Consider the following 26,921-nt stretch of genomic DNA (forward strand, 5'->3'; position numbering starts at 1 on the left):
CACCAAGAGGCATTATGAATCCAATTTCTCAGCATGGCCAGAATCCCATCCTGATTGCTTTCTTGTTACTTTTGTCTTGGGGAAGCACATGCTGCACCTTTGGAAGAGCTGCTGTTCAGTGCTCCCCTTCACACAGCCATTCAATGCTAGGTATTGTTTGTGTCAGCTTTGGGTCTGCACAGACTGCCTCAGGATACCAGAACACTGCCTCCTCCACAGCAGCACTGACTCTACCCAGTGGAAAAGCTAGAATTTTGCCCATAAGGCAGGAAGAATTTAATTGACAAATCTTGTACACAAGGCCGTGTAATTCACTTTAGTTTATCCTTTCAGAGGCTCTTGTTACATGAAAACCATAGCTCTGTGTTATTAGAACATTGACTTTATGGAACACTATTGGGCTAAATATCCCATTTTAAAACAGGCAAACGTTCTGTCCTATGGAGCCATAAATATTTAGGAATATTAAAACCAGAATCATCTAATTTATGTTTCATTATGGCTGTGTCTAAATTTGCATTCTTCTTTTGAAAGAGGCATGCAAATAAGAGAAATTGAAAATGCAAATGAGATGCAGATTCACATATCTGACACCTCATTTGCATATTCTTCTTTTAAAAGACGAAAAGCAGTGTAGACGTGGCTCTTTCTAAAGTAAATCCCATCTTCGAAAGAACCCTTCTTCCCAACTTTTTTTGGGAAGAAGGGTTCTTTCAAAGATGGGGTTTCCTTTCAATGCAAACAAGGCACCAGATATGTAAATCTGCATCTCATCTGCATTTTCGATTTCCCTCAGATGCATGCCTCTTTCAAAAGAGGAATGCAAGCGTAGACAGCCTGAATGTGAAATCTATTTGCATTTCTCTTGGTTTGCACTATGAGAACAGATTGGTTCGTCTCACTTTCATTTTTGCTTTTTCCTAATCAATTTCATTTTCAGACTCCCATGCCCTAGCTACTTGCTGATATATTTAGGATCACAAATGCTGCAGAGGAAAACCACATTCTATGACTTGTGTCCTTTCTTAATTGGCAGCTTCATTTTGAAACTCTCAACAGCCACCTCTGATGACTTGTGTGTGTAGAATTGTGAAAATACCCATGGTGGATCTACATTCTCATGACACAAAATATTTTGTCACAGCCAATGCCATCTTACAAACAACATAGTCCACTTTGGCATTTTAGGAGTCTAGCGCTAATCCATTCATTCAATAATTGGGTAATATGGGAATTAGAGATTGTTCAGGCATACAAAATGTATGCACTGAACCTCCTAATCAATGTAGTAAAATGGGAAGGAGATTCACGGCTGGCAGCAGTGGGGATTGTGGTAGGAGAGTTTTACACAAACAGAAATGGGAGTGAAGGAAAAGCTAATATTTCAGGGAATCCAGGTGCCCAAACTTCTTTCTAAGCTAAGCTGATCCAACAATGCAAAACAACACAGTCTTCAGATGCTTCCTAGTAAGAATCGCAATTCATGCTGGAGCTGTTTCTCCTTCTGTTCTCAAAAGTGATTCCCTCTTGGAAATCTTACAAATGGAGACATTTTGCAATAGTGCACTCCATATGATGGCTCCTTTCCAACCCCTTCAGAGTCACTGATTAAGCATTCTGAATGAGAGCCATCCAAGCCAGCATGGAGATGGTCTTTCTCGGGCCTGAATCCAGCACAGAAGACAGACCTGCAGAATTCTTTTAGTACAATTCCACTCTCTGCTTTCCCCAAGACTGTTGCCATCAGGACCATCTGCACAGGTGCACATGCTCACACTAAGAGGCTATGTCTACACGAGCCCCAAACTTAAAAATGGCCATGCAAATGGCCATTTCGAAGTTTACTAATGAAGCGCTGAAATGCATATTCAGCGCTTCATTAGCAAGCGGGCGGCCGCGGCACTTCGAAATTGACGCGCCTCGCCGCCATGCGTCTCGTCCCGACGGGGCTCCTTTTCGAAAGGACCCCGCCTACTTCGAAGTCCTCTTATTCCCATCAGCTCATGGGAATAAGGGGACTTCGAAGTAGGCGGGGTCCTTTCGAAAAGGAGCCCCGTCGGGACGAGACGCGCAGCGGCGAGGCGCGTCAATTTCGAAGTGCCACGGCCACCCGCATGCTAATGAAGCACTGAATATGCATTTCAGCGCTTCATTAGTAAACTTCGAAATGGCCATTTGCGTGGCCATTTCGAAGTTTGGGGCTTGTGTAGACATGGCCAGAGAATGTGGACCTGAAAAATGAGAGGATGTTATGTCTCTAAATGTAATTTAAGCATTTAGGCCTGGCTTTTGTTGCATCCTATGCTTACTGTAAAGATCTGGCTTTTATCAAAATGTCATTCAATAACAAGTAAGAGGGTAGGCCTTTGGGATCTGGCACTATCACTGCTATTTGGTTATCTGGGCATAGGTATGGTGCCATGCAATCTCAAACACAAATGACCATTGATGGAAATGACAGTTCTGGTATGTGAACCCTGGGGATCTCTGATGTCGGGGTCTTGTCTAGGCATGAAGATAAACTTGCATCAGCACTTTCAAAAACTAAAATTTTCTCCCATTGTTATCACTTACATCAATCCTAAACGGCATTTTTGTGCCAAACTGCCCTTGGTACTTTGCACAACCTACTCCCATTATTTACATATGACAGTTGTTCAGACTTCAGGCAGAGTACTGCCATTAATTCTGCTTTCACTTTTGATACTACAAAAAACTTGGAGTATACACCACCAAGTTCATCTTGTTTTGGGACTGGTTCCATTGTTTCTCTATCTAAAGATCACTGAGTGCATCTCCTGCCTGTGCCTGATGATTGGTTTAATACAGAGGTTTTCAGCTTGTGGCCCACAGGCCCCCGGGCATCGCAGACCATGTCTATGATTTCCAAAAGGGTCTGATCTCCATTCAGAAAATTTTAGGGGCCCACCAATGTAAAAAGTTGAAAACAGCTGTTTGAATCAATTCCAGTTTGTTTGCTTTTTTACCTTATTTTAAGAAATTAAATGCTGAATTGAGGAGTTGGGAACATTGTCACTGTCACTGCTAGCTACCATTTGTTGAATACACCCTTTTTGAAATGGCAAACCACATGGATAACCTTTTGGCCTTTAATATGTGCAGAAATCCTGAGGAAGCCACATGTTGGAATTGCTTCCATTTTCTTAGTTTCTATTTGAGATACTACTTTGGCCCCGTTACTGAAGTATGTGAGGGCTTGGCAATGTATATGCCCTTGCAACAGTATGAGGAAGGGAAGTGCTATCCCCATTTTACAGATGGGGAACTGAGGCACAGAGCTTGTGACTTCCCAAAGGGCGCACACAGTCTGTGGCAGCACTGAGAACTGAACACAGGTCTCCCAAGTCACAGATTAGCAGCTATATCCATTTGGACATCTTTTGTCCCTTTTACACCAATGTCTGACCAGATTCCACGCCTGGACTTATTCCGAGTCCTATTTCTTTAGGTACTGTATTGGGTGGGACAGCTCTGTATTTTGGGCACCAGAAAGGCATCCTGACTTATTTTTTAAAGGGGCTAATTGCCTCATATTTGTCTCCCCACCGGCTGACCTTTTCCCTCAGCAGCATGCACAGGCACAGCTGCTGGCTAGAGAGCACGTGGAGAGTTTATGTGCTCTCAGGCCACAGGCAGAAGGAGCCAGCAGGGGGCCCTCCAAAGATGGGGTAGGTTGGTGCTCTGCTTCCCAGCTCCCTGCACCTTTGGGAAGCCGGGGGAGCACTGGCAGCTGCCGCCTGCTTTGCAGCTCCCCAAGGCTCGGTGGAGGTAGGAGGAACCACCCCACCACACCGTATATCCCTCTCCTGTATTTGGGACAGGAAGATATGGTAGCTCTAAATTTCTTCCAAAGGAGTTGTCTTCTATTTCATTTATTGCAATGAATGGAACACAAGGGGTGTTATTCAACCGCCTGTACAGTTCTTATTCCTTCCTTTGACTCACACGATGAAAGGCAGGATTGCTTATCCATTTGTGATGACTATGGTCAAGATAACTTCGTTGCTATTTAAACTTTCTCCAGGTAGTCCCTCCTGACTTCTGCCTATTTCCCAAGGAGTTGCTTTTTCTGGTTATATTCTTTCCATGGTGTTGACAGGTGCTGCCGTTATGAGACCTTATGGGAGAGTAGAGTCCCTGACGAAAAATCTCAGTGAATCTAGGAAGGTGTGCAAGATGAATGCTGAGACTAATGTAATCTTGTTGTTAGTGAGACATGATTCATTTTCTTTTTCACGAGCTATTTTAAGGCTAGTATTTCACGGCAAAAAGTGTCAGCTGAAATCAAAAATCCCAGAACAGTTGATGAAATTTTGAGTGTTTTTGTTTTTTGTTTTTCTTTTTTTACTCCTGCACTCTTCTAGGCAAATCCTATTTGAATGGGATCATGCTGTTTTTCCTGGCAAAGGAGGCCAGTATGTTGTCTCTTTTTGGAAGGTTAACTACAAGACAATTAGGATTTTAATGCTTGCAAAGTGCTTTGAAACTTGCACGTGGACAGCGAGAGAGAGGAGCAAAGTGTTATTTAATCCCATGCTCTTAGTGATGGGAACCACTGACTCTCTCAGAATTTATAGAGAAGCATTTATCTCAACATCCTTTTCTGTCCATTCAGGGAATTGTCATCTTAATGGTTTCTCAGTTTGTGACCTGGAGTAGCCTTTCTTTAGCGTCTTTCTCCTGAGGGACTGAATCAGAGAGCTCTGCTCCACAACAACCCTAATGAGGACAAACGTGCACCTCCAGTTTCGGTGGTTCTTTAGCACATTCTTTACCTTTTTATCTGTTCTTAGGTATTTGTAGCTCTGAGTCACTCGTTGCTGAATTTCTTCATTTTGGTTCTTATTTTTGTATGACTCACCTCATTTCCAGAAATTTCCCCTAATCCTTTCATGGACCCAGTGCGGCAGTTTTCAGAGCGAGGCTCTTCAGGCAGTGTCTATACAAAATAATGCTGACTCGTTAGCAGTGGACCTGCATTTATCCACTCGTTCCAGCGGAAGACGGATTTTGCTGTAGCAGGTCACAACATTGGTTTGCCAAGTTCCATCCCCTAGCAATGGTCGCTATCTGATGCATGAGAGGAGAATGCTGCCCTCCTTCCTCCCCTCCCCGCAAAGCCTTGGACTAGGTTCACAGTTCTTTTGTGCATGGTTTGGGGGACATTCCCTTCTGATCCTGGCACCCCAAGCTGATGCTCTGAAGTGTGAGATTTGATTACACTGTGTTAAGGGAAGAGTAAAATAGAGGTCAGAGTGTGACTGAAAGAATCATGAGGCAGGAGGCTAAGCAGGTTTTCCATTACTCTAAGCCATGAAACTGAGCTAGCTGCCAATGGGATTGCAGAAGCACAGGGTGCTGTTATTAGAGATAGCTGAGGAGGAAAATGAAGAAATACCTTAGAAGGAGACTTTACCTTGCCTTAAAAATAGATAGTTTTACCTGTGGGAGGACATAAGTTAATTATAAAATGCTTGTCAGATGACAGCTGAGCTGACAGTAACTGTGAATAATTCAGTCCCTAGAGTCTGGTATCACTCTGCTGTGGAAGGATGGGGGTGCTGTGGGGCAATTACATGATGGATAATCTGCCTGAAAATGCCCATTTTGGCTGGCTAGATTATTCTCTTGTCTTCTGCAAACTGCAAAGGTAATGTAGTGGCATCTAGTGATGGTCGGCAGGACTCATCATTTGCTGACACTGCTCGTCTTGGCCTGGAGAATGAGAAAGTGCTGACAATTCCAACAAATGCTTTGGGCTCAGTGCTCCTGAATGAACAACCACTGGTCAAGCTGCTAAAAGACCAGTAGGTGGTTCAGTGGAACTAAAGCAGGTTTCCTGCCTGCCCTGACTCCATGTGGCTCCTGGGACCAGCCAGCCTGGCTGGCTCCTAGATACAGGGGTGGTCATGGGGACACTCCATGGGAGTCCACACGCCAGGCTTTGGCTCTGCAGCTCCCGTTGGCTGGAAATCACGGCCAATTGCAGCTGTCGGGTAGGTGCCTGCAAAAACTGGCAGTATGGAGAGTCCCATGGCCCCTCCACCTAGTAGCCAGGCATGTTGTCATTTCCAGGAGCTGAGCCGAGCCAGAGCAGGCTGGGAATTACAATCTTAGACCTGCTGTGTTGCCACTTGGGAGCTACCTGAGGTAAGCACCATCTGGGCAGACCCTGGATCTGACACCCTGTTTTGTACCTCAGCCCTCTGACCCTGCCCTGAGCCCTCTCCCTCACTCAAACAATCTCCCAGAGCTTGCACCCTGCAGCCCCCCGCACACCCCAGCTCCAAGCTCCCTACCACGCCCAACCCTCTGCCTCTTCCTTGAGCTCCACACACGCCAAACTGCTCATCCCTGACCCCGCTCCAGAGCCAATGTCTCCAGCTAGAGTGCACAGTCCTCCTGCACCTCAACTCCTGGCCCTTGTCCAGAGCCCACTCCCACACTCTGAACTCCTTGGGCCCGGTCCAGAGCTCCCTCCTGCACCCTGAAGGTCTCTGGCTCTACACTGGAGCTCACACATCCAGCACCCCAGTCCCCTAACCCAGCTTGGTGAAACTGAGCAAGGGCGAGGAAGGGCCGGCAACAGAGGGAAGAGGGAATCAAGTGAGTGCGGGGGGGGCGCTGAGAAGGCGTGGGGCTCAGGCTGAGCAAGTGCGTTTGGTTTTGTGAAGGTAGAAGGTTGGCAGTCCTAGTTGTCAGTGTTGTCTTGCCTTATTTATGCCTTTCTCGTGTTTATGGTTTTGTGAGGGGGATGCTCGTGTGCAGCCTTAACTGTAAGTTAATGGAAAATTTTGTCTGGGAATTTCCTAGTTTATGGAAAGGGAAGTCCCCTCTAAGCTGCAGGGATGGGCAGCTTGCCATTAAGCCCAGCGCAGAGCTCAGGGCCTGGCCACGACAGTTGGGGCCTTGGCAGCTTTGGGGCTTGAGGCAACGTATCTCTCCCTGTTGTAAGCCTGAGCTCTGCATGGGGCTTAATGGCAAGCTGCGCAGCACAGAGGGAGACTGGCTGAGACTGAGGATAGAAAGGCCAGCTGAGGTGTTGAGAGGTGAAAGTGGGCCAGTCTGAGCTGGTACGGTGTGCTGGTAGAAAGTGCCCACTGATAGGGGCGGGTACACAGCTGATGATAAAGTGCTGATGCAGCAGCAATTTAATGACCATGTTGGCAGGGCCACTGATGGGGGTAGGGGAGGGGCAGCTGCTCTGGGGCCTAGTGATTTAAAAGGTCCCAGGGCTCTTGACTGCTGCATGCAAGGAAGGCAGTTTGAGGTGTCTAGGAGTTGGTTGATTACATGATACAGAAAACAGGGGAGCCTTGAGCTAAAGTTATGAAGAAGTTGGTTTATGAGGTTTTAGAGACTGTTCTCTGAGCATTAGCCAGTGCTCCATATACCCTCAAAAATCCAAGGGATCCTTAGAGCTCCCCAGAGCTGAGTTGCACAGAATTGTGAATATCCCACTAATGCCAAACACTTGCTGCCGTTGGGGCCTCCATAATAGCTGTACCTAGTGGCATGTTTCTGCTACCACCTGCTGACGCATTAGAGCTAGTCCCAAACACATTGGTTTTATGTTACAAGCCAGGAAAGCATGTATTTTTTTACCCTCCTTTCATATAATTCTCAAGGCCAGGTGACTAATTTTTGCTCTATCATTTCAAAAATTGTCATTCCCATATCTAGGTTGTGATTCATTTCCACATGCAGCTCAAAACTGTATTGTTTTTTGTTGCATCTGATTTTCTGTACTGTGGAAATTAAGTGTAGATGGGACCATTCTGAATTTTCTGTCCAGGTATCTAAACTTTTCAGGTACTTTTGTATTATTTCCTTGCTCTGGCTGATATCTACAAAATCTTCTTCTAAATGATACAGGGACTCTGGTTCTTTGCTTTAGAACTACTTACTCTCTTGCTGCTCTTCCATTTCTGCATCTTGTCTTCCATTAGGATTAACACCTTTAAGTATATTAAACCTTCAAAACAAAAAAGCAGTCAAGTAGCACTTTAAAGACTAACAAAAATAATTTATTAGGTGAGCTTTCATGTGACAGTCCTCACTTCTTCAGACCATAGCCAGACCAGAACAGACTGCACAGCTGCAGACAGGGTCACAGGGCGGACTCAACAGCAAGCCGCTCCCTTAAAGGGCCCCTCCCAGACACAGTTGCACTAAACAACACAAGATACACAGAGCCGACAACTGATTGCAGACCCTGTGCCTGCAGCATGGATCCCCAGCTGCCGCAGCAGCAGCCAAAAGCCCTGGGCTAAGGGCTGCTGCCCACGGTGACCATAGAGCCCCACAGGGGCTTGAGAGAGAGCGTCTCTCAACCCCTCAGCTGATGGCCGCCATGGCGGACCCCGCTATTTCGAAGTTGCGGGACGCGCAACGACTACACGGTCCCTACTTCGACGTTGAACGTCGAAGTAGGGCGCTATTCCTATCCCCTCATGGGGTTAGCGGCTTCGACGTCTCGCCGCCTAACGTCGAAGTTAACTTCGAAATAGCGCCCGACGCGTGTAGCCGTGACGGGCGCTATTTCGAAGTTAGTGCCGCTACTTTGAAGTAGCGTGCATGTGTAGACACGGCTACAGGGACCCAGAAAATTCCAGTCTTGGTTCAAACCACGTATTAATGTGTCAAATTTGAATATAAGAGAGTTCAAAAGCCTCTCTTTGAAGAGTGTATTGAAAATTCCTCTTCAGTAAGATGCAAACTCTTAAGTCATTAACAGAATGGCCCACTCCATTAAAATGCTGGCTGACAGGTTTGTGGATCAGGAATGTTTTTATGTCTGTTTTGTGCCCGTTAACTCTTTGTCTAAGAGAGTTTGAAGTCTGTCCAATATACAAAGCATCTGGGCATTGTTGGCACATGGCATATATGATGTGAGTTGAGGAACATGAGAATGTGCCCATGATTCTGTGAATAACCTGGTTAGGTCCAGTGATGGGATCTCCAGAAAAGATATGTGGACAAAGCCGGCAGCGGGCTTTGTTGCAAGGGAAAGTCCCAGGGCTGGTGTTCCTGCGGTATAGACTGTGGTTGTGGGTGAGAATCCTCATAAGGTTTGGAGGTTGTCTGTAGGAGAGAACAGGTCTGTTACCTTTTAAACCTGTTACTGCGAAATTGAGCCAGAGTTATGAGAAGCCTCTTGTTATATTTCTAAAGTAAATTCAGTGAAGGATATGGAATTGAGAGCCCTTCAGACTAAAGTCCTATCTCTTTAGCCACAAAACAGATAAAACACAAGCAGAGATGGTTCAAGCTTCCTACATACTAGCCTTGCAATATGTTTCAACCCAAACTTGAAGGGTCTGCCTTCCTGGGCTGCAAAGGGAGTTCAGTGTTCATGGGTTTCTCAGTAGAGAAGCCAAGGAGTAACTGGGCCAACAGCAGTGCCTTATTAGTGAGAATTGTGGTGTTTTTAAGAGGTGGACTTGTCCCTATTAGATCATACTGAAGCCATCAGCTCTCCTACATATGTCACCAACTACCTATTAGATGTCCCTGACTTCGACTCACCCCTTGAACCAGAGGTGAAGGGCTCTGCAGCATTCTGTCCCAGTTGCCTATTGACTTCCGTTTCTCATGTTCTGAAAGTGTGCTTTATCTGAGGACAGCAGTAGAGAAATAACGTTTCTTGCCCACAACAACCAGTTTTAACAAGTGCACATTTTGTTTACAGAGAAACAAATCATACGGTGGTACAGATCCTGTACATGGGGTTTTGACATAAGCTTTCCGGGCTTGTCACCTGACTTAACATTGGAAATACCTGTGGCTTCTAGTCTAGAAGGATGGGAGTTTCTGTTCTTGAGAGACAACCTTGGTGCATTCCTGTGGCGTGTTAGGTTCTAAGAGTGCCTGGTGGTGGTGCCCATTTGTGTGGTCCATTCTGCGTGGCAAAGTTCTAACAGCCTGTTTGCTAATAGCTGTCAGGGCTGCAGTTGTTTGCTGGCTGAGCTCAAAACACAGCTGTGGATGTAATTTGTATATAAGGACACATGTACTTGGCTGATTTTTTTTTTTTTGGTAGTTGATGTTCTGATCCATAAAACAGAGTGAAAGTTACTGTCACAGATCTAAAAAGGTATACAGTAAAATTCCTTTAGTCTGGCCTCTGATAGTTAGGAAATCCTGATGGTCTGGCAAAAATAGTCCCATTTACGGAGCTTATCAGGCAAAACCTGATGGTCTGGCATGCGGTAGTCCCCTAAGGTACGTGAGGGTTGTGTTCTGCAATCCTCTTGTCCCTTGAAATTCATGTAAGTTGGGGAGCTCGGTGGTGGGTTGGGGCCGTGGGAGCAGGGCAGAGGGGTTAAGCCTGGGGTGGGTTAGGGCTGCAGGGGGGCTGGAGTGTAGTGCTGAGCTGGGGCGTGCGGGGGTTGGAGTTGGGACATGCAGGGGTGGTAGAGCGAGAGGAGTGCAGAGTGGTGAAGAAAGCTGCAGAAGCGCGAGGATGGTGAAGAATCATAGGGCTGGAAGGGACCTCAGGAGGTCATCTAGTCCAGCCCCCTGCTTCAAGCAGGATCAACCCCAGCTAAGTCATCCCAGCCAAGACCTTGTCAAGCCAGGATTTAAAAACCTCTAGGGATGGAGAATCCACCACCTCTCTAGGCAACGCATTCCAGTGCTTCACTACCCTCCTGGTGAAGTAGTTTTTCCTAATATTCAACCTACTCCTCTCCTTCTGTAACTTCAGACCATTGCTTCTTATTTTGCTATCTGTCACAACTGAGAACAGTTTCTGTCCATCCTCTTTAGAGTCCCCCCTTCAGGAAGTTGAAGGCTGCTATTAAATTATGCCTCAGTCTTCTCTTCTGCAGGAGCGTGGGGTGATGAAGAAGCTGGGGACACGCAGGGGTGGTGAGCCGCAGCTGGGTATGGGGTGGCGAGCTGCCACCGGGGGGGAGAACTAGCGTGTGGAAGTTATAGTGATGTCCGGTAGTCTGGAAAATGTGGTAATCCAGCACCTGTCTGGTCCTGGATGTGCTGAATTAAAGGAATTTTACTGTATTTCACTTATGGAGTTTCAAGAGACTAAATAATCCCCAACTGGAATGCTACCCTTGGGCCTGATATACCTGTGCCCTGCAGCAAAGGCACCATAGAGTACACGACATATTTCGAACCATGTTAAAGACCTGACATTGGAAATTATCCTTCAACCAAGCAAAATCAGATGTAGCTGTTGCTTTGCGAAAACATAAGCTAGTTTTTCCTAGGTAAAAATATCAAAAGGGAGATCTGAGTTGTCAACTCCCTCCCGAAATATCCTCCCCCACCCTTTTTTTTACAGCAGCTATTAATAGTGTCTTAAAATCTGTTCCTGTTTTCTAAACCATTAGGGGAAAAAAGGTTTTTATACTTGGTTAATTCTCAAGCTTTGTACTGCTAGATGTTTGGGTATAAAAATGACGTAAGTCACAGATAAAATGCGCCTTGGATCTCATCCAATTGCTAGCGAAAACTTGCTAACATCAGACCTGCGGTATCGTTTGATGTCATTTCACATGATTGTAAGTTTCTGCTCCCAGAGCTTCAGGACTGGAATAGACATAATGGTAGGATTGAAGCTTATTGACAGAAATGTGTGCAAGACCATGACTGAAAATTTAGTGGGAGATGCACTTCAGGGCTGAGTGGTATTGCAAAGGTTTGTGGGGAAGCTTGTGTTATGTCTGTTCATAATCACAGTAATCTTACTTCTGCTTTGGAACCCTTGCATTTATATGAAGGCAGTAAAATACTTTGTTCCCTGTTTCCTTCTTCGTGGATCTAAGCAAGTGGATGCCATTAGCCTGTTCTGGAAAAACACACTGGGTAAAATTTTGGCTCTGCTGAAATCAGTGGAATTTTGCCATTAACATCAATGGGGCCAGGATGTCACTCGGTAAATATCTAAAGTGGTATTTCCTAGTTTCCCCTGTGTCTTCCTCTCTCATGCTATCATATTTCACATCTGGATCAATACAGCCTAAGAACTAAATGTCACAGCATTAATGTAGCACTCCCTTGGCTAGCGCACTGAATCAAACTAGTGCTGCCTCCATTGGTTTTTGCCTTCAAGTCATTAGTGGATTTTTCCATGTTTTGTGGTATATGTTTGTGGCGACACACACGCACTCAAACATGCAAGTCTGTATATACACACTTCTCCCAATAAATACCCCAGCACGTACTAAATGTCCACCCATTGCTGCACAAACCGAAGCAAGTGAACTTTGCATGGAGGATGTAAGAGTCTGGTGCTCTCTGCAACCTGGAACCTTCTGTGCAGCTGATGAATTGTGGTAGCAGCTGGCAACCTGTGTGTGTGGACCTCACAGGACAGAGGGTAAGCCTTTGCATCCATGTAGTTCTCAACTTGCCTTCAGAATGCTACCAACTCTCCCATTCTTCTCAGCCTGACCCCGCTGTGCTGCCGGTGAACTAGAATGTATTAGACTAGCTACATCTGCAAAGGAGGAGGGCTCCCCCAGCCGACCCCAAACCTGCCACAGCCCCACCTCCTCCATGCCTGCCTGTGCTCCCAGCCCCGACGGGGACCCTGAACCCATGGTGGGAGGGGATCCCCAGGTCGACACTGTTTGGGGTCCTGCTTCCCCATGGGGTTGTGGCCCCCACCACCTTCATGGCCTGAGGCCCCCCATCCTCCTTTCTCCAGCTTCCCCCATCCAAGTTCTTATGCCCTCACCCCTGTCCCATGCCCCTCCATTGTATATTGTTCACTGTTTGTAAATAGTTCGCTCTTACAATGTTTATTTTCAAAATGTTTCTTTTTGTTAAAGTAAACAAGTTATTTGACCACCACCCAATAGGGCCCCAAGAGTGGACTTCCCCATGCCAAACTGGTTTCCCACAGAGTAGTAGCTGTCAGGGATGGCAAGCTTCCAGGGGGTGATGGCAACCTGCTTTGTTACAGGGATGGTGGGCTGCAGCTGGGTGTCTTGTTTCTAGGGGGCATGGGTGAGCCAGACACAGAGCTCCGGGAAGTTACCCTTCCGTGTTCTGGAGCCACTGGAGGGCATCCCATGACCAGTTGGTCCCACCAGTCGAAACTGGTGCTGTGCCTCCAGATCTGCCTGTGCACCCCTGGGGTGGGATGAGTGCAGGTGGGCCTGTGCAGCAGCAATGGTGTGCTCCTCAAAGCTGGTGCCACGCTTGCCCTCCCAGGGGAAGAGGAGGACAGCCCTGATGAGGTGCAGTAGATGCTGAAGCACCTCTAAGAGGGGCTAGTGCAAGCCCAGGGGTGCTGCCCAGGTGCAAGCTGCTCCGACACCATGGCTAGCTGGAAAGCACTGTGTCTGCCAAGAAGTGTTGAAGCCCTGCTGTAGCAGCTGTGTTGTCCCTCATAGAGGTAGGCAAGCCTCAGCAGGGGCAGGGAATGGTCATCGGAGGGAGAACCCTTTAAGAGTGCATCTCACCGGAGCTCCCGGAAGGGATTGCCGGCCACACAACCCTGTCTGATGGAGTCTTATTCTGTTGGAGAGTGGCCGGGAAGTCTGGCCCTCTCTGTCGACAGAGTGGTTTGCTTTTTCGATCCACTTGGCAGTCTGGCCGTAATCTGTAAACAGTTGTTTTGTTGGGGGATAGCTACTGACAGAAACTGCTGTCAACAGATCACTCTAGTCTAGATGTAGCTTCAGAGGCTGAGGATCATAGGAGTGCAATATGGTCTGGCCATGACCTTCACACCTATATATGCTCTCCACTCACATTCAACCCCAAGAACTCAGCTTTAGCTGTGCTCCCCTTCGCTCTTTCCTATTCTCCACTTGCCACGTGAAAAAAAAAAATGGAAGTAACCCTGAAGAGCTACTTCTGTATTATCTTTTTTTAGCGTGACATAGGGCCAGCACCTCCAAATCCTTCATTGATTTAATGTTGACTGCAGTGGGTGAACACTAATCTGCATTCTTCTTCCAGCCTATATCAAGCAAAGGGTTCTCATATTGTGTAACGGGTTTGGGGCCTGCATGTTCAGATGGATCTGGGGAAGGGCCAGCTAGTGCTGCAGATCAATATATGTGGGCTGAGATGTCAATTGACAGATCTCATCTATCATGCTGGTGGTGAGTGACAGTTCTCGATCAGCACTCTTTTTGGATGCTACGCTTTTCCTGTAATGTCTAGATAGGTTGATTCTCAAAGCATTTGAGAGCCTGTATTACAGTTTTTCTCTCGAACAGTCTGTCCTGAGCTATGATTTCCAGGCCATTAGGAGATATTCCACATGACTTCATGTTGATCTTTAAGATATCTTCATAGTGCTTATATTGACCACCAACAGAGCTCTTTCTATGAAAAAGCAGGCCACAGAAGAACATCTCTAATATTCCGGTATCATTCATCCTCATAACATAACCAGTCCAGCTTGTGTCTGTTCATAAGTGTTGCTTCCACTCCCATGACACCACACAGCTTAAGGCCCTCCGTGTTAGAAATTTTGTCCTACCAATTCACATGGGCAGTCTTCCTGAAGCACTACATGTAGAACTGATCAAGTTACAAAATGCGATGCTGGTATGTGGTCCATGACTCTGAGCCATACAGCAGGAAATTTAAGACAACTGGCTGTTTAACTGTTACCTTCATACGCAGTTTAACACCACACTCATTCTACAAGCATTTGATCAGTCTTCCAAAGGGAGCGCTGACTTTGGCTAGTCAAACAGTTACATCGTCATCAGCATTTATGCTGGAGGACAGTAGGCTTCCAAAGTAGTGAAACTTATGACCAGCCTTGAGGACAATATAAGTAGCAGTGATCACTGGAGTACTGTGCTCTTTCCCGAACAGACTGAGACGTAACTTCTGTCTTCTTGAGGCTCCCAGTGAATCCAAAAGGGCAAGCAGAAGTAACAAAATGATCAAAAAGCTCCTTTGCATTCTCAGCTGAACAAAACACCGGTCCACAGGAGGTCATGGACAGATGTAGTGAACACTTTGATGCAGGTCTGAACTCTTCAGAGGTTGAAAATGCTGCCATCAGTTTGGAATTGAATAGGTATGCCCAACACACATTCCCTGGAAGCAATTAACAGCATTATTGACAAGATGCTGAGCAGGAGAGGAGCAAAGATGCAATCTTGTTTTGTAGCATTTGGTATTTCAAAAGGCTCTGTGATGTTTCTCCATTGTTAAGGACATGACCCAGCATACCATCATGAAAGAAACAAACTACAATGATATATTTTTCAGGACAGCCAATTCACCCAAGTACCTTCCAAAGCCTGTTTCTGTTGACTGAGTCAAACTCCTTGGTCAGGGTGATGAAAAATCATGTAGCGATCCTGATGTTGCTCTCTACATTTTTTTAAAATTTATTATTATTATTATTATTATTATTTGGATCTGCCTGGCTGTGAATATCATGTCAGCAGTATCTCAGCCGGCACGAAATTCACACTGACTTTCGGGAATGAAGCCTGTTGTGAAAACATGTAATGACAGCCAGTTATAGAGGATGCGGGCCTGGATCTTGCCTGCTACAGACAGCAGGGAGATGACCTGGTGCTTATCACATGATGCCTTGTCACCTTTTCTCTTGTGTACATATGCACAATCAGAGCACCTTTTGAAGTCCTGGGGGACTTGCTCTTTCTCTCAGATGGTGAATAATAAATGGATACAATGGCACATAAGCTGGGTACCATCTGCTTTATAAATCTCTAATGGGATCACCTCCCTGGCAGGTAAATTCATCTGCTTGACAGCTTTTTGTACCTAGGGTCACCATATCTCCCTATCCCAGCTAGGGGACTGGAAAAAATGGGGGTGGTGGTGGTGAGGGGTGGCTCTTCCTGGCTCCACTGAGGCGTGGGGAGCCTGGAACTGGGTGGCAGCCACCAGTGCTCCTCATGGCTTCCCTGAGCCATGGGGAGCTGGGAAGGAGGCAGCAACTGACAGTGCTCCTCCCAGCTCCCTCTGGGCTCGGGGAGCTGGGAACCAGGTGGCAGCTGCACCAATGCTCCTCCTGGTTCCCCCGAGCCATGGGGAACTGGGGGGAACCGGGTGGCAGCTGCACTGGTGGGCTTCCGTCTCCCTACGCCTTGGGGAGCAGTGAGGCAGGCAACAGCCACGCCGGTCTGGCTTCCGGCTCCAACCCCGGAGAAGCCAGGTGGCAGCTGCGCAGGTCTGGCTCCTGTGAGTGGCGGGGAGCTGGGAGCCAGGTACAGCTCCTGCAAGCCCTGTTTTGAAAACAAATTGGGACACTGTCATGGTGTCCAAAATACGAGGCTGTCCCGCCAGAAACAGGATGGATGGTCACTGTATTTGTACCCCATCAAGAGTTGGTGGTGTAACCAACTGTGAATCATTAGTCCTCTGAGGAATCTCTTCAAGAATTCTGCTGTCAAAGGTTGGAGATTTAAAACGTGGGGAAGATGTTCAGCCTAGCGGTGAATGGTTCTAGCACTATCTGCAATCAGAGTGCTCTGATTGGGAGAGCGCTCTGGTGTAGACACGGCAACGCTCAGCCCATCGCAGAATGCTTTACAATCATGTTGTTGGCTGCATCTTGAAGTCTGACTGCTTTACGTTTTCACCAGTCCTCTTTCATTTGCCATCAGGTGTCAAGACTAAGCTGAAGTAATGCTCGTGTCTTGAACATTTAAAGTTTCCTTTTTCCAGCGTACAGCAAAATGATGATGTTTCAATGGACAAAACAGCACTGTGTACCCAGGCAATGGTCAGACCAGGAGCCAGTGCCAGGCATCACGAGTCAACTTAACATCAGAAAGTTCTCTTTGTTTTGTAATGCTGTAGTCACTCATATGCCAATGCTTAGACCGGGGGTGCCTCCAACTTGCTTTGTATTTGTTCACCTGTTGGAAGAAGGTATTTGCACTGGGACCAATAATGGGAGGATGAATGTGGTAGAGTGGAGTATCCAAGCAGTAGTGGGACATCATAAGGGAACAGGGTTTAGTGTATGGACCTCTTGGAAAAGGAAATATGTGAGATTTAGTCACAATGGGACTGCATACTGCAGCCTCTGAGGGTTTCTCTGTGTTGGAATGTAAGAGCAAGTTTAGTAAACTCAAGTTGGCAGTCCCTGGGTTTGTTAATCTAGGCCTTCCAGCATTAGAGGGGAAGAAACATTTCTGTGACTCATTGTTGAATATTAGATGTCGGAAGAGGAATAGTGGTCTTAGGTAATAAAACAGGGTTAAAGTCAGAGGTGGAAAATAGAATTGCTGGCAGAAGTGAGCAATGGTGTTAATGGGTGTTTTCTGTTGGCACTCTTTTGATAAGAGACCGTGAGTGTCCACATATCCTGACACCTTGCAAAATGTACTCATCTTCTTCTCAACTTCTCCACACCAGTCTTGTCTACAGCTGATCAAAATGTTGGGGTTTCTCTCAGTTTTGTACTTTCCTGAGATGATGACCCATGTTCCATTCAGCGGGCAGTGTTTGAAAGCTAAATCTGAAGCCCACATCTTAAGTTTACTTTTGGTTTCTACCTTGTTCATGTGCTGAATCAAAAACATGAATTGGATCAACCTGAAACTAATTTGGGTGCTGGTTCTGGAGGTGGGTTTGAATTTTGCAACTAAAGCCCATCCTTGCTCATGGGACGTTGGAAACGGTTTGGTTAGCTCTCCCCACTGCCTCTGCTGTTCACTTGCAGGCTCGTCTGTGTGTCTTAGTTCCAGAAGGGACTGAGACAGAATTCTGCCTAATTTCATTTGCTTGTGGTTTACTGCCCAGTTTTGCAGACACCATGTAATAAAGGCGCGAGACAGCAATGTTCTAGTCAGAGACCATTGAATGTTATTCCCTTGACCTGTGGTGGGATTATTGTGATGCATCTCTGGGCACTCAGGGCTGTGAGTCACCTTTATTCCACCTTCCTCCAGCGTTAGTTCCCTAAACAGCCAGCCTGTCAGCCACTTTTGTACTTTTCCCTGGGGTATACTGACCTTGCTGATGGACATTAGCGATATCCCAGCCCCTGAATCCCTTCACAGTGTCACCCCATGTCCTCCACAGTATCCAGCCCCTGGTCACTGGATAGCCACAGAGATCCTAGATCCCCCCTGCTCAAAGGAAGAGTGTTGTATCCGAGTTTTACCTTAGCCCTGCTCTCCTACTTTACACCCAGCACTTGTGTCCAGTTATAAAGGAAATTTATTTTAAGAAGAAGCAGAGATTCAGATGCAAACCAGTGTTTGTTATGGAAACAAATGTTTACATACGAAACAAATAAAAAAAACACAAAATAAGGCCTACGCTGATTAGGATACTTTTCCTGGCTAGCGAAGTAGAATCTCAACCCAAAGTTCAGCCTTTTGCAGCATTTGCTGGGCCCAAGTTGCTAGGACCTAGTCTTACATAAAGCAACCCCTGCTTAGTCAAGGTACTTCCTCAGTGAATGGAAGGAGAGAGTCTTTCTTTGCCCCTTGGTGGGCTGAATCAGACTTTGGTTTTTATTCCTAGGCAGGGCTATCCCCTTGCTGTCGCATTTGTTCTTTTCACTCCCAAATCGTTTTGAGGTTTAATTTGCCTTTGATGGTTCTCCATTGTCTTTTTTGGGTTGTTGTCAGTACTCAGTGTGTACGAAGGCTTTCCAGGTTTGATCCTTGGCACCTCTAGGCTTGGTAGTTCATGCTGGTACCTCTGGGCTTTTTGCATCAGTTTTGAATGAAAAGAAGTGCATATCTTTCATTACAAATTAAGCACTCGTAATGATAGATGACTGAGCAATGCATTATATAACTAACTTACCAGGCAGAAGTGAAAACTGTCTGTCAACAAGACATATGATTCTGTAATGATTCTCTGTCATGCCAAGACTATAAGGAAATAATTTTCAAGATAATCACATTATCCCTTAAATATTACCTGTGCATGCATTGCCCCAAGACTAAGTAGCACTAAGTTGAAAGTTGGCAATACAAACCTCGTAGGCTACCTCTCACGGATAAATACCATGAAAGAGATATATTAGGTATAGTGAATTTGTCCTGTCTGATGTAGGACTTACTTATAAAGCACAGGAAACACTTTGTCAGTTGGCACTGTTGGGCCACTAGTCAGTCACTAAGGCTAATAACTCTGTCATTTGACATCAGAATTTGCTGACTCGAATAGCAGCTGTTATGCCCAGAAACGCAAACAGAATCAGGCAAGGCTTTGTGTGCCTGTACAAACCAAATATCAGCTCTGACCCAGATTATTTTCCAGCTCAGCAACTGACCAATTAGTGAGAGAAGCCTCAGACATCAATGGGTGCTGAGCCCACAGTTGATGATGATGATGATGAGCTGACCAATGTGTTTGGTTTAGGTCAGTCATCTCCTAAGGACTGGGCCAAAGTGCTAGCAGGTGTTTCCTGCACATTCAGCCATGAATAGTCCTGAGGCACCTTCTGCAGCCGTCTGGGGACAGGGATGAGTTGAGAGCACTGGATAAGCTGAGGACCCTTGTTGCAAAGCTGTGTTGCTTTTTGGCCTCTCTGATGAAAACCATGGGGACATTTTTACGTCTGTAATAGACATGGCACCAAGCCCAATCACCATTACAATAAATGTTCAGGCTTGAGGCTGTTTGAAATCTAAAGCTTGAACCAATTTAAGCTTCTTCAAATAACTCCTAGTCTCATAACAGGCGGAAGCCAAGCACCATGTCCAAGCTGCTGAACGTTTGGATTTTCAAAATCTTTATCTGGATTTTGAGGTTGGAGCCCATCTCTCATTTGAAACCTCCTCCAGTTCCCGGGTTCCTCATTCCCCCTGCCACTGGCCTGGCAGAGCCTGTGAATGCTGTGGATGCATTGTTGCTACTTAGCCTGATGTGTGGAGGCAACACAATTGCCACGTGCTCTTGGAGGGTGTGGCGAGTGACCCTCAAAAGGTTCAGCAGTCAGGCTCTGTTCCAGAGCTCCTCTGATGCTAGCAGAATGAAATGAGCATGTGAGCATCCAGACAGTGAGAACAGAGGAAGACCACTGGGTACATAGGAGATAAAGGCAGTGAAATTAGCAGAGAGGTGAGCGGTAATTAGAGAATGAAGTTAGTGTCACTTTCTGGGGTACAATTCAGAGCACTGTGTAGTTATGTCCTCCAACCATGGATGCCTCACCCTGCTTTGTTGTTGCTCCGTACCAGGGCCATTCACAACCAGCTTACCAGCAAGCAGGCCATACCCAGAGTGTCTGTGTGCTAGACAGCCCTGATTCAGCAGCTGTGACCCCAGGAGCCTGTATACAGCTCCATTCTGGCTTCTATCAGCCTTGGTTACTACATGTAAGGTGACCCTAACCCACTCTTAGTTCCATATTGTCCCCAGATCATGTGCTCTGTCTTGTTCACCCCTCTCTTGGACAGTTCAGGGAAATAATTTAGTTTATGTGCTATGTGAAGGACAAAAACACACCAGTTTGTGACATTAACTATAGCGGACATCCATTTTAGTATGGCTGCAACAATGTTGGTTTAATAGGAAAATGAGTTTGTTAACAAAAGAAGATAAGTTTTGTTTTTTTTGTTTCTTTTCAGTTCTAAAGACTTCCAGCCTCTGTTCGCCGCTGCAAGAGCCCATCTCTCATAGCTTCTGAGAATTCTGGCCCCTTGTGTGTATCTAGTGATGCATACCAAAGGCAGCTTCTATCTTTGCTTATATCTCCCAAAGCTCAGTGTTTCAGGAGGCAGGATGATCTCATGCTGTCCTGTTCTTCCCATCCAATTGTATGATTTCTGTGTGAAAGGGGCTCCCATTGTTTTCGATTCCACCAGGCTTAATGTACCTAGGAGACATGTAAATAACAGTGTCATTGCTGGCTTTCTGGGTAGACAGTACAGCCTAATATCAATGAGTATACATAATTCCTTATATTGTGATGATATATAAATTTCACGATGATATTAATCACCAGCATGTCATTAGATTTTAGAAAAGACTTCACTCTACACACATTTATAATACAGCAATATTGTACAAAATCAGTTGATTATCATTTGAGGTTAAGTCCCTTGCCTCTCCATCTCCAGTAGCCTAGTAAGCCTTTAAAATGACTTGTGAAAAGTAAAACCCAGATCAGTCTTCTCTCTTCTGCTGGCTGTAGACATGAGGCTGTCCTATCCCTTACCTGTGTTTTGAGGTTTGTCTCCAATCCACCCACAGTTAGCTTTATGGGTCAGTTTATTGTTTATATGAGGGGTCAGCAGCTCCCAGACAGATGCCAAGAGTGGCACGCAAGCTGATTTTCATCAGCACATGAGGCGGGAGCTCAGCCTTGTCCCTTCTCCCCCATCCAGCTGGGAGCATGCTCAAACCCATGCTGCCTGTGGATTAACAAAAGACCAGTTTACTGCTACCAACTACCACCTAAACAGTAAAGCTCTGCATCTCAATCTACTAATGAAGCTGTTGTAAGTTGGACTACTAGTGACTTTAAAAAGTATCACCGGCACTTGGACTGCACATAGAGGTCAAAAGGTCAAATTTCAGCACTGCCTTGGAAAGGTTGCTGACCCCCTGGTTTATATGTAAAACAAAATAAAAACACACATTCGTTTAAGGTAGATCAATGTAACAATGTCCTGGTTCACCCATGCTGTAGGTTATAATTCCAGTCTATATTTGTAACTCCTAACACCCATCATGTACACTGCACACTAATATTAATGGTCCATAAGTAAGCTATTAGTTTTCAAACAATGCCTCACAAGGCATATTTTAAATATAGCTCAATACATTAGTGCAGCATTTCCCAAACTTAAAACATTTGCTTCAGACTTATTGGTGTACCTCCCCTCTCCCAGTGCTTATCTCCTGATTTATAATAATTTATTTTCTGTCATGTACCCCTTGAAATCCTTTCATGTATGCATAGTACACTTTGGGAAAAGCTGCAGTAGTGAATAGGATGTAAATACAGAGGTGCTTAGCGTCACATTCAGAAAGACAAATTGGTGGAGAAGAGTAGAAATTGTGAAATGGGGCTACTAGTGGGGGGATTTTCCCTTCCTTCTCTGAAACAGAGGGCCTGTTGCTCAAAGGGACAGTTTGCTATTAATTGAGACCAAGGTTCACAGCTTTCACATAGATCTATCCCCCTGCTCTGGGGCCATTACTTCCATAAACAGCACACTTCGCAGAGTTCAGTTAAAAAGCCTGCCTTAATGAGGAGACAAATGGGTATTTAGTAATGGGAAAGATTACAGATGGGACAGAGGCTTGTGTAGTCCACCATTTGCTCTTCTGAAATGGGAACACATGTTTTAAGGCAAGGATCTGCAAAGAAGTAGTACTACTCGCTTCCTTGTAGGCAAGTAATGCCTGAGAAATTGCTGGTGAGGCATTTTGGAATTAGGGGTTTATGGTATTGGATTGAGCCTCTTCCTAATTGCCTCTGGGACTCCACCTATATTGTATTACAGTGAAACACTTTAGAGTTGCAGTCAAATGCATCTCCAGATATTTCACAGAGCTAATTCAGTCAGTGCTCAATCATCATCAGTCATCAAACAAGTAGAATTCAGGAAGTGGACTAAATGTAACAAATCTGTGATTAGCTGATAACTGTGAAGTACCTCTTCTACTGTAGGTCTCTGCCATGCAGCCCACAGAGACAGAAGGGATACAACTGATAGTCTAATTTCAAAAGCACAGACTCTCTGCTATAAGAGCTGAGTGAGACTCCCCTGTGTTGTCATTATGGGGTTTATGACACAGCTGGGGGCAGTGGTGTGTTTATATGAACCAGTTCATTACAGGATTATTCAGAGAGAGAGAGACTGAGACTGAGTTTAATTGCCCTAGCAGGATGTGAAGAAATTGACCATGATGATCTAAGTCACTAGGAAGTGTCTGAAGGAGCAGAAGAGAGAGTAACTATGTGCTGGATGGTAGTACTCCTCTGCCCATGGAGGAATGCACGTGCCTGGCACTTAAAAGCAATTGATCTAAGCAATGATCAGTCCGTTTGCTAAGCGTAGCCACTGATTTGGGAGCCTAACATGAGACCTCTTAGGGCTGGTTTTAGAACTGCAAATGCTTAGCACTTGTGAAAATAGTGCCTACTAATCTGAGGTGCATTATGTAAAATGTTTGCCTTAACCTTGCTGTGTTTCCATTTCCTTACCTTTTCTGCAAAATTATTGCCTGTGTAGCATAGATAGTGGGGAATTGTGCTTTCTAAACAAGTAAGAAGAAATATTTCCTGCTCCAGTGAGCTTGCTGTGTAAATAAACACACAAAAACACTTAATACAAACATCTAAAATGAGGAGAGTATTTTCTTAACTCACCTGGGTATTGTGAGTCTAAATAACATGGCATTTGAGAAGTGCTTTGAAATCCTCAAATGGAGGGGTAGCATAAAACGTGTAAGTTGTAAACCAACTTAACTCTGTGTTAACTACTTTTGTTAAAATGCAGAAAGTGGTCAATATACCCTCACACATACCCTACTGCAGGAGGTGGCATAGTACAGAGGGTATATTTACATCTAAAGCCAGAGGAAAGTCTCTCATTCAGAAGTCAGATGAATGTTTTGTTGAGACATCATCCTGCTAGGTGTGCAAGCGCTGCTCCCAAGTCAAAGGGGATAGTGCGTTGGTTATGCAGATTTTTAGTTTGTTTGGTTCTTGCTGTGCACCAGAGAAATAGCTTTGAGGAAAGAACACTGGGATATGGACTAGGCCAAGGTCCTGTGTTTATGCGCCACTAATACTTCCAAATCTACCTTTCTTCCTCCTTTAGTACTGGATAAATGAATACACCTCTACCTTGGGGATTGGAGTCTTTCACTCCGGCATCGAGATCTATGGCAGAGGTATGAAGCTTTCTGTTTAGTTACATCCAGGTCTGGGGGAGGACAATCCTACTGATCTTATGATAATTTTCTAAAAAGGGGTGCCTTGGCTTGTGCCTTGTGAAGTGAAGGGGCTCTGAGGAATGGAAATTCAGTCGTTTATAGACCAGAGTGTCCAAAGTATGGTATGACACTCATGGGCTGTGTCTACACGTGCCCCAAACTTCGAAATGGCCATGCAAATGGCCATTTCGAAGTTTACTAATGAAGCGCTGAAATGCATATTCAGCGCTTCATTAGCATGCGGGCGGCAGCGGCGCTTCGAAATTGACGAGCCTTGCCGCCGCGCGGCGCGTCCCGACGGGGCTCCTTTTCGAAAGGGCCCCGCCTACTTCGAAGTCCCCTTATTCCCATGAGCTCATGGGAATAAGGGGACTTCGAAGAAGGTGGCGTCCTTTCGAAAAGGAGCCCCGTCGGGACGCGCCGCGCGGCGGCAAGGCTCGTCAATTTCGAAGCGCCGCTGCCGCCCGCATGCTAATGAAGCGCTGAATATGCATTTCAGCGCTTCATTAGTAAACTTCGAAATGGCCATTTGCATGGCCATTTCGAAGTTTGGGGCACGTGTAGACACAGCCATGCAGTTCTATCTTGGATCTTGCAAATAATTTCCTTTTCAATATAGACACATGGACTACAAAGCTAGACTACTGTTTCTTCAAAGCTATAGCATGGAAGAAGGGGCTGGTGAGCATTGTAGGCAAAAGCTCTCCAGTGAAGAACAGTGAAAGATATGCAGAAAGTAGCTTTGCGGATATTACAGTGTCTTTTATTTTAGTACATTTCCTTCTTCGTTGTTAGAAAAGAGACACTTTTCTAGGATTTTTTCTTACTCTCCCATATATCCAAAACAGTCATTTTGCATGAGCAAAAATATGAACAAAATAAAATGTGAAAGTTCAACCCTGCCCAGAACTTTCAGTTTCACAAGCCCATGGAAGGCCTTAAGGAGAAGGAGCACTTCTCTAGATGATGAAGCTAACTACAGAATTAATTTTTGCAGCTGGGTGTAGAGCTAAAGATGTTTAGAAATCACTTTCCTTCACAGGGGAAGCCCTAAGAATAACTATTACAGTGCCTTTTAAATGGGTGGTGTGTATTTAATTCCAGAAAGCAATGTACTGTATGAATGGCTATGCTTCTATGAGATTGTCTTATGAGAAGAAGCAGAGCATTGGGTCTTTGGTACCTGTCAGGAAGAGCACATAAACGATCGTCTGGTAGTAGGGATTTTAAACAAGGAGCTCTCAGAAAAAAAATCACGTGTCTGAGTTCTTCTGGAACAAAGTAGTACAACATATATGGCTGTCTGAATTAGTGAAAATACAAGTCACCCAGCTAGGTAGCAGTCAAAGCAATGGGCAAGGAGAAGCAATTTAAAAATTCCCATGTGGGAGAAGGAGGGAAAAAACATCACAACAATGGCTCTTAAGAATGGTGAGTGCCTGGACAGAACGGTGTCAGGATTGCCTGGAGAGAGAACTGGACAGATGGTTTTTAATATTAGGGTAATGTCGAGGTAACATGAATGGATGTACATATAAGTAGTAAAGGAAACAGAGATGTTAGCAGGTCAGCTATCAAAGCAAAGGAATTGAGGAATAAAAGCAAAATGGAATAATTCACGTTTCTTATGTCCTGTGTCCAAAGGCAGCATTTGTGAATAGATTTGGATCTAATCTCAAGATTAGCAGTACTTGTTAAATTTAAAATTGATTTCAGAGACAGAGATGACTATCTTATGAAGAGATTTTGGAAGGTAAGCCTTAATCGTGACTTGGAGGAGCCCAGGGGAACAGGTTCATTGCCTCAGTCAATTCAAAATTTATTGACAAAGGCAAGGAACATGTGATGTTAATGAAGCTGTCAGAAGCAAACTAGTCCAAGCTGCAGTCATTTGGCTGATCCTCTATAAAACTGGGTGGTGGAGTGGTATTCATCAGAAGATCCTGCTTAGAACAGAGCTATTTGAGGACCTATCTGAAGAGTGAATATACCTGATGTATGTAGTTCTCCCAGGAAACAGCCTGTCTCCCTGCTCCTGAAAGTGAAATAACTGGGTTGTATGGAGATGAATGGCATAATAAAGGGCAGGCAGTGATGAACCACCAGAGTGATGTACCCTGTAGTGTTATGAGGTCTAGGGGTGGGGGGAAGCTCTTAGCAGATATAAAGAAGATCAATGAAACAATATGGAGCGAAAGGATATTCTTTTTGCCACAGAATATACTAGCTCCAAGTTAATGAGTGCAAAGATGCTCTCTTCACTAGATTTCAGACAAGCTCCCTCTCCAATCTCCATCCCAACAGTACCAACTTTTCTGCAAAGCCATTCAGATGATATTACTCCCAGTCAGGGTCACCAGCTTCCCAGAAATTTTCTCTGTAGAAAAAGAGTGGGTTTCCACAAGGCCTGGAAAGAGTGGAAGATTTTCTGAATGAGGCTGTTAATTCCTATGAAACTAGAGAGAGAGAACATAACATAATATTTCAGTAAAGTCTGAGGGCGATGTTATCACAACCAGCCACTCTTCTGATTGATAGAAGAGTGGGGAGGGCAGGTTTCAGAAAAATCTAAAGCTACAATTGAAATGTTACCACCTACAAATATACCAGAAGTGATGTGATTTCTTGGTCTGATCAAATTTAATAAAACAAGCTGGAGAAATTTCATACCTAATCCATCCTCAAAAAGACAAGCTCTTTATGAACTCCTTAAAACAACAGTTTCTATGTGGACCTGTAGCCATGCCTAAAAACAAACTTTTGAGTATTTAAAGAATCTATTCATCACATCACTGGTACTGATATAATATTTCCAAGTCTACAGAGTACATGGATTTCAGATGCTATTATGGGGTGCTAATGCGAGCCTTTTGTATATGGTTCTAGATGGCCTAAAACCAAAACTGAGAGAGAACATCTGGCATGCATATGAGCATGCGAGAAGATCAGATAGTACATGGAGGGCCTTGGCAATTTCATGCTTGAGACAGACCACAAATCACTTTAGTAGACAGCAAAGAACTAGGAAAGATGCCACTTACATGACAGAGTTTTTTTATGCATCA

At 45.2% G+C, this 26,921-nt stretch overlaps 1 protein-coding gene across 2 annotated transcripts in view; it reads left to right on the forward strand.

Moving 5' to 3' along the window:
- The window catches only part of LOC142014505 (deubiquitinase DESI2-like), a 123,126-nt gene that overhangs the window by 74,051 nt on the left and 22,154 nt on the right, over positions 1 to 26,921 (forward strand). For both annotated transcript variants that reach the window (XM_074997159.1, XM_074997160.1), the window contains one exon: positions 23,742 to 23,814. In XM_074997159.1, the coding sequence (XP_074853260.1) occupies positions 23,742 to 23,814 (73 nt within the window). The remainder of the gene's footprint in view (positions 1 to 23,741; positions 23,815 to 26,921) is intronic.

The sequence above is a fragment of the Carettochelys insculpta genome, chromosome 6 (assembly GCF_033958435.1).
Source record: "Carettochelys insculpta isolate YL-2023 chromosome 6, ASM3395843v1, whole genome shotgun sequence".
Classification (NCBI taxonomy): domain Eukaryota; kingdom Metazoa; phylum Chordata; order Testudines; family Carettochelyidae; genus Carettochelys; species Carettochelys insculpta.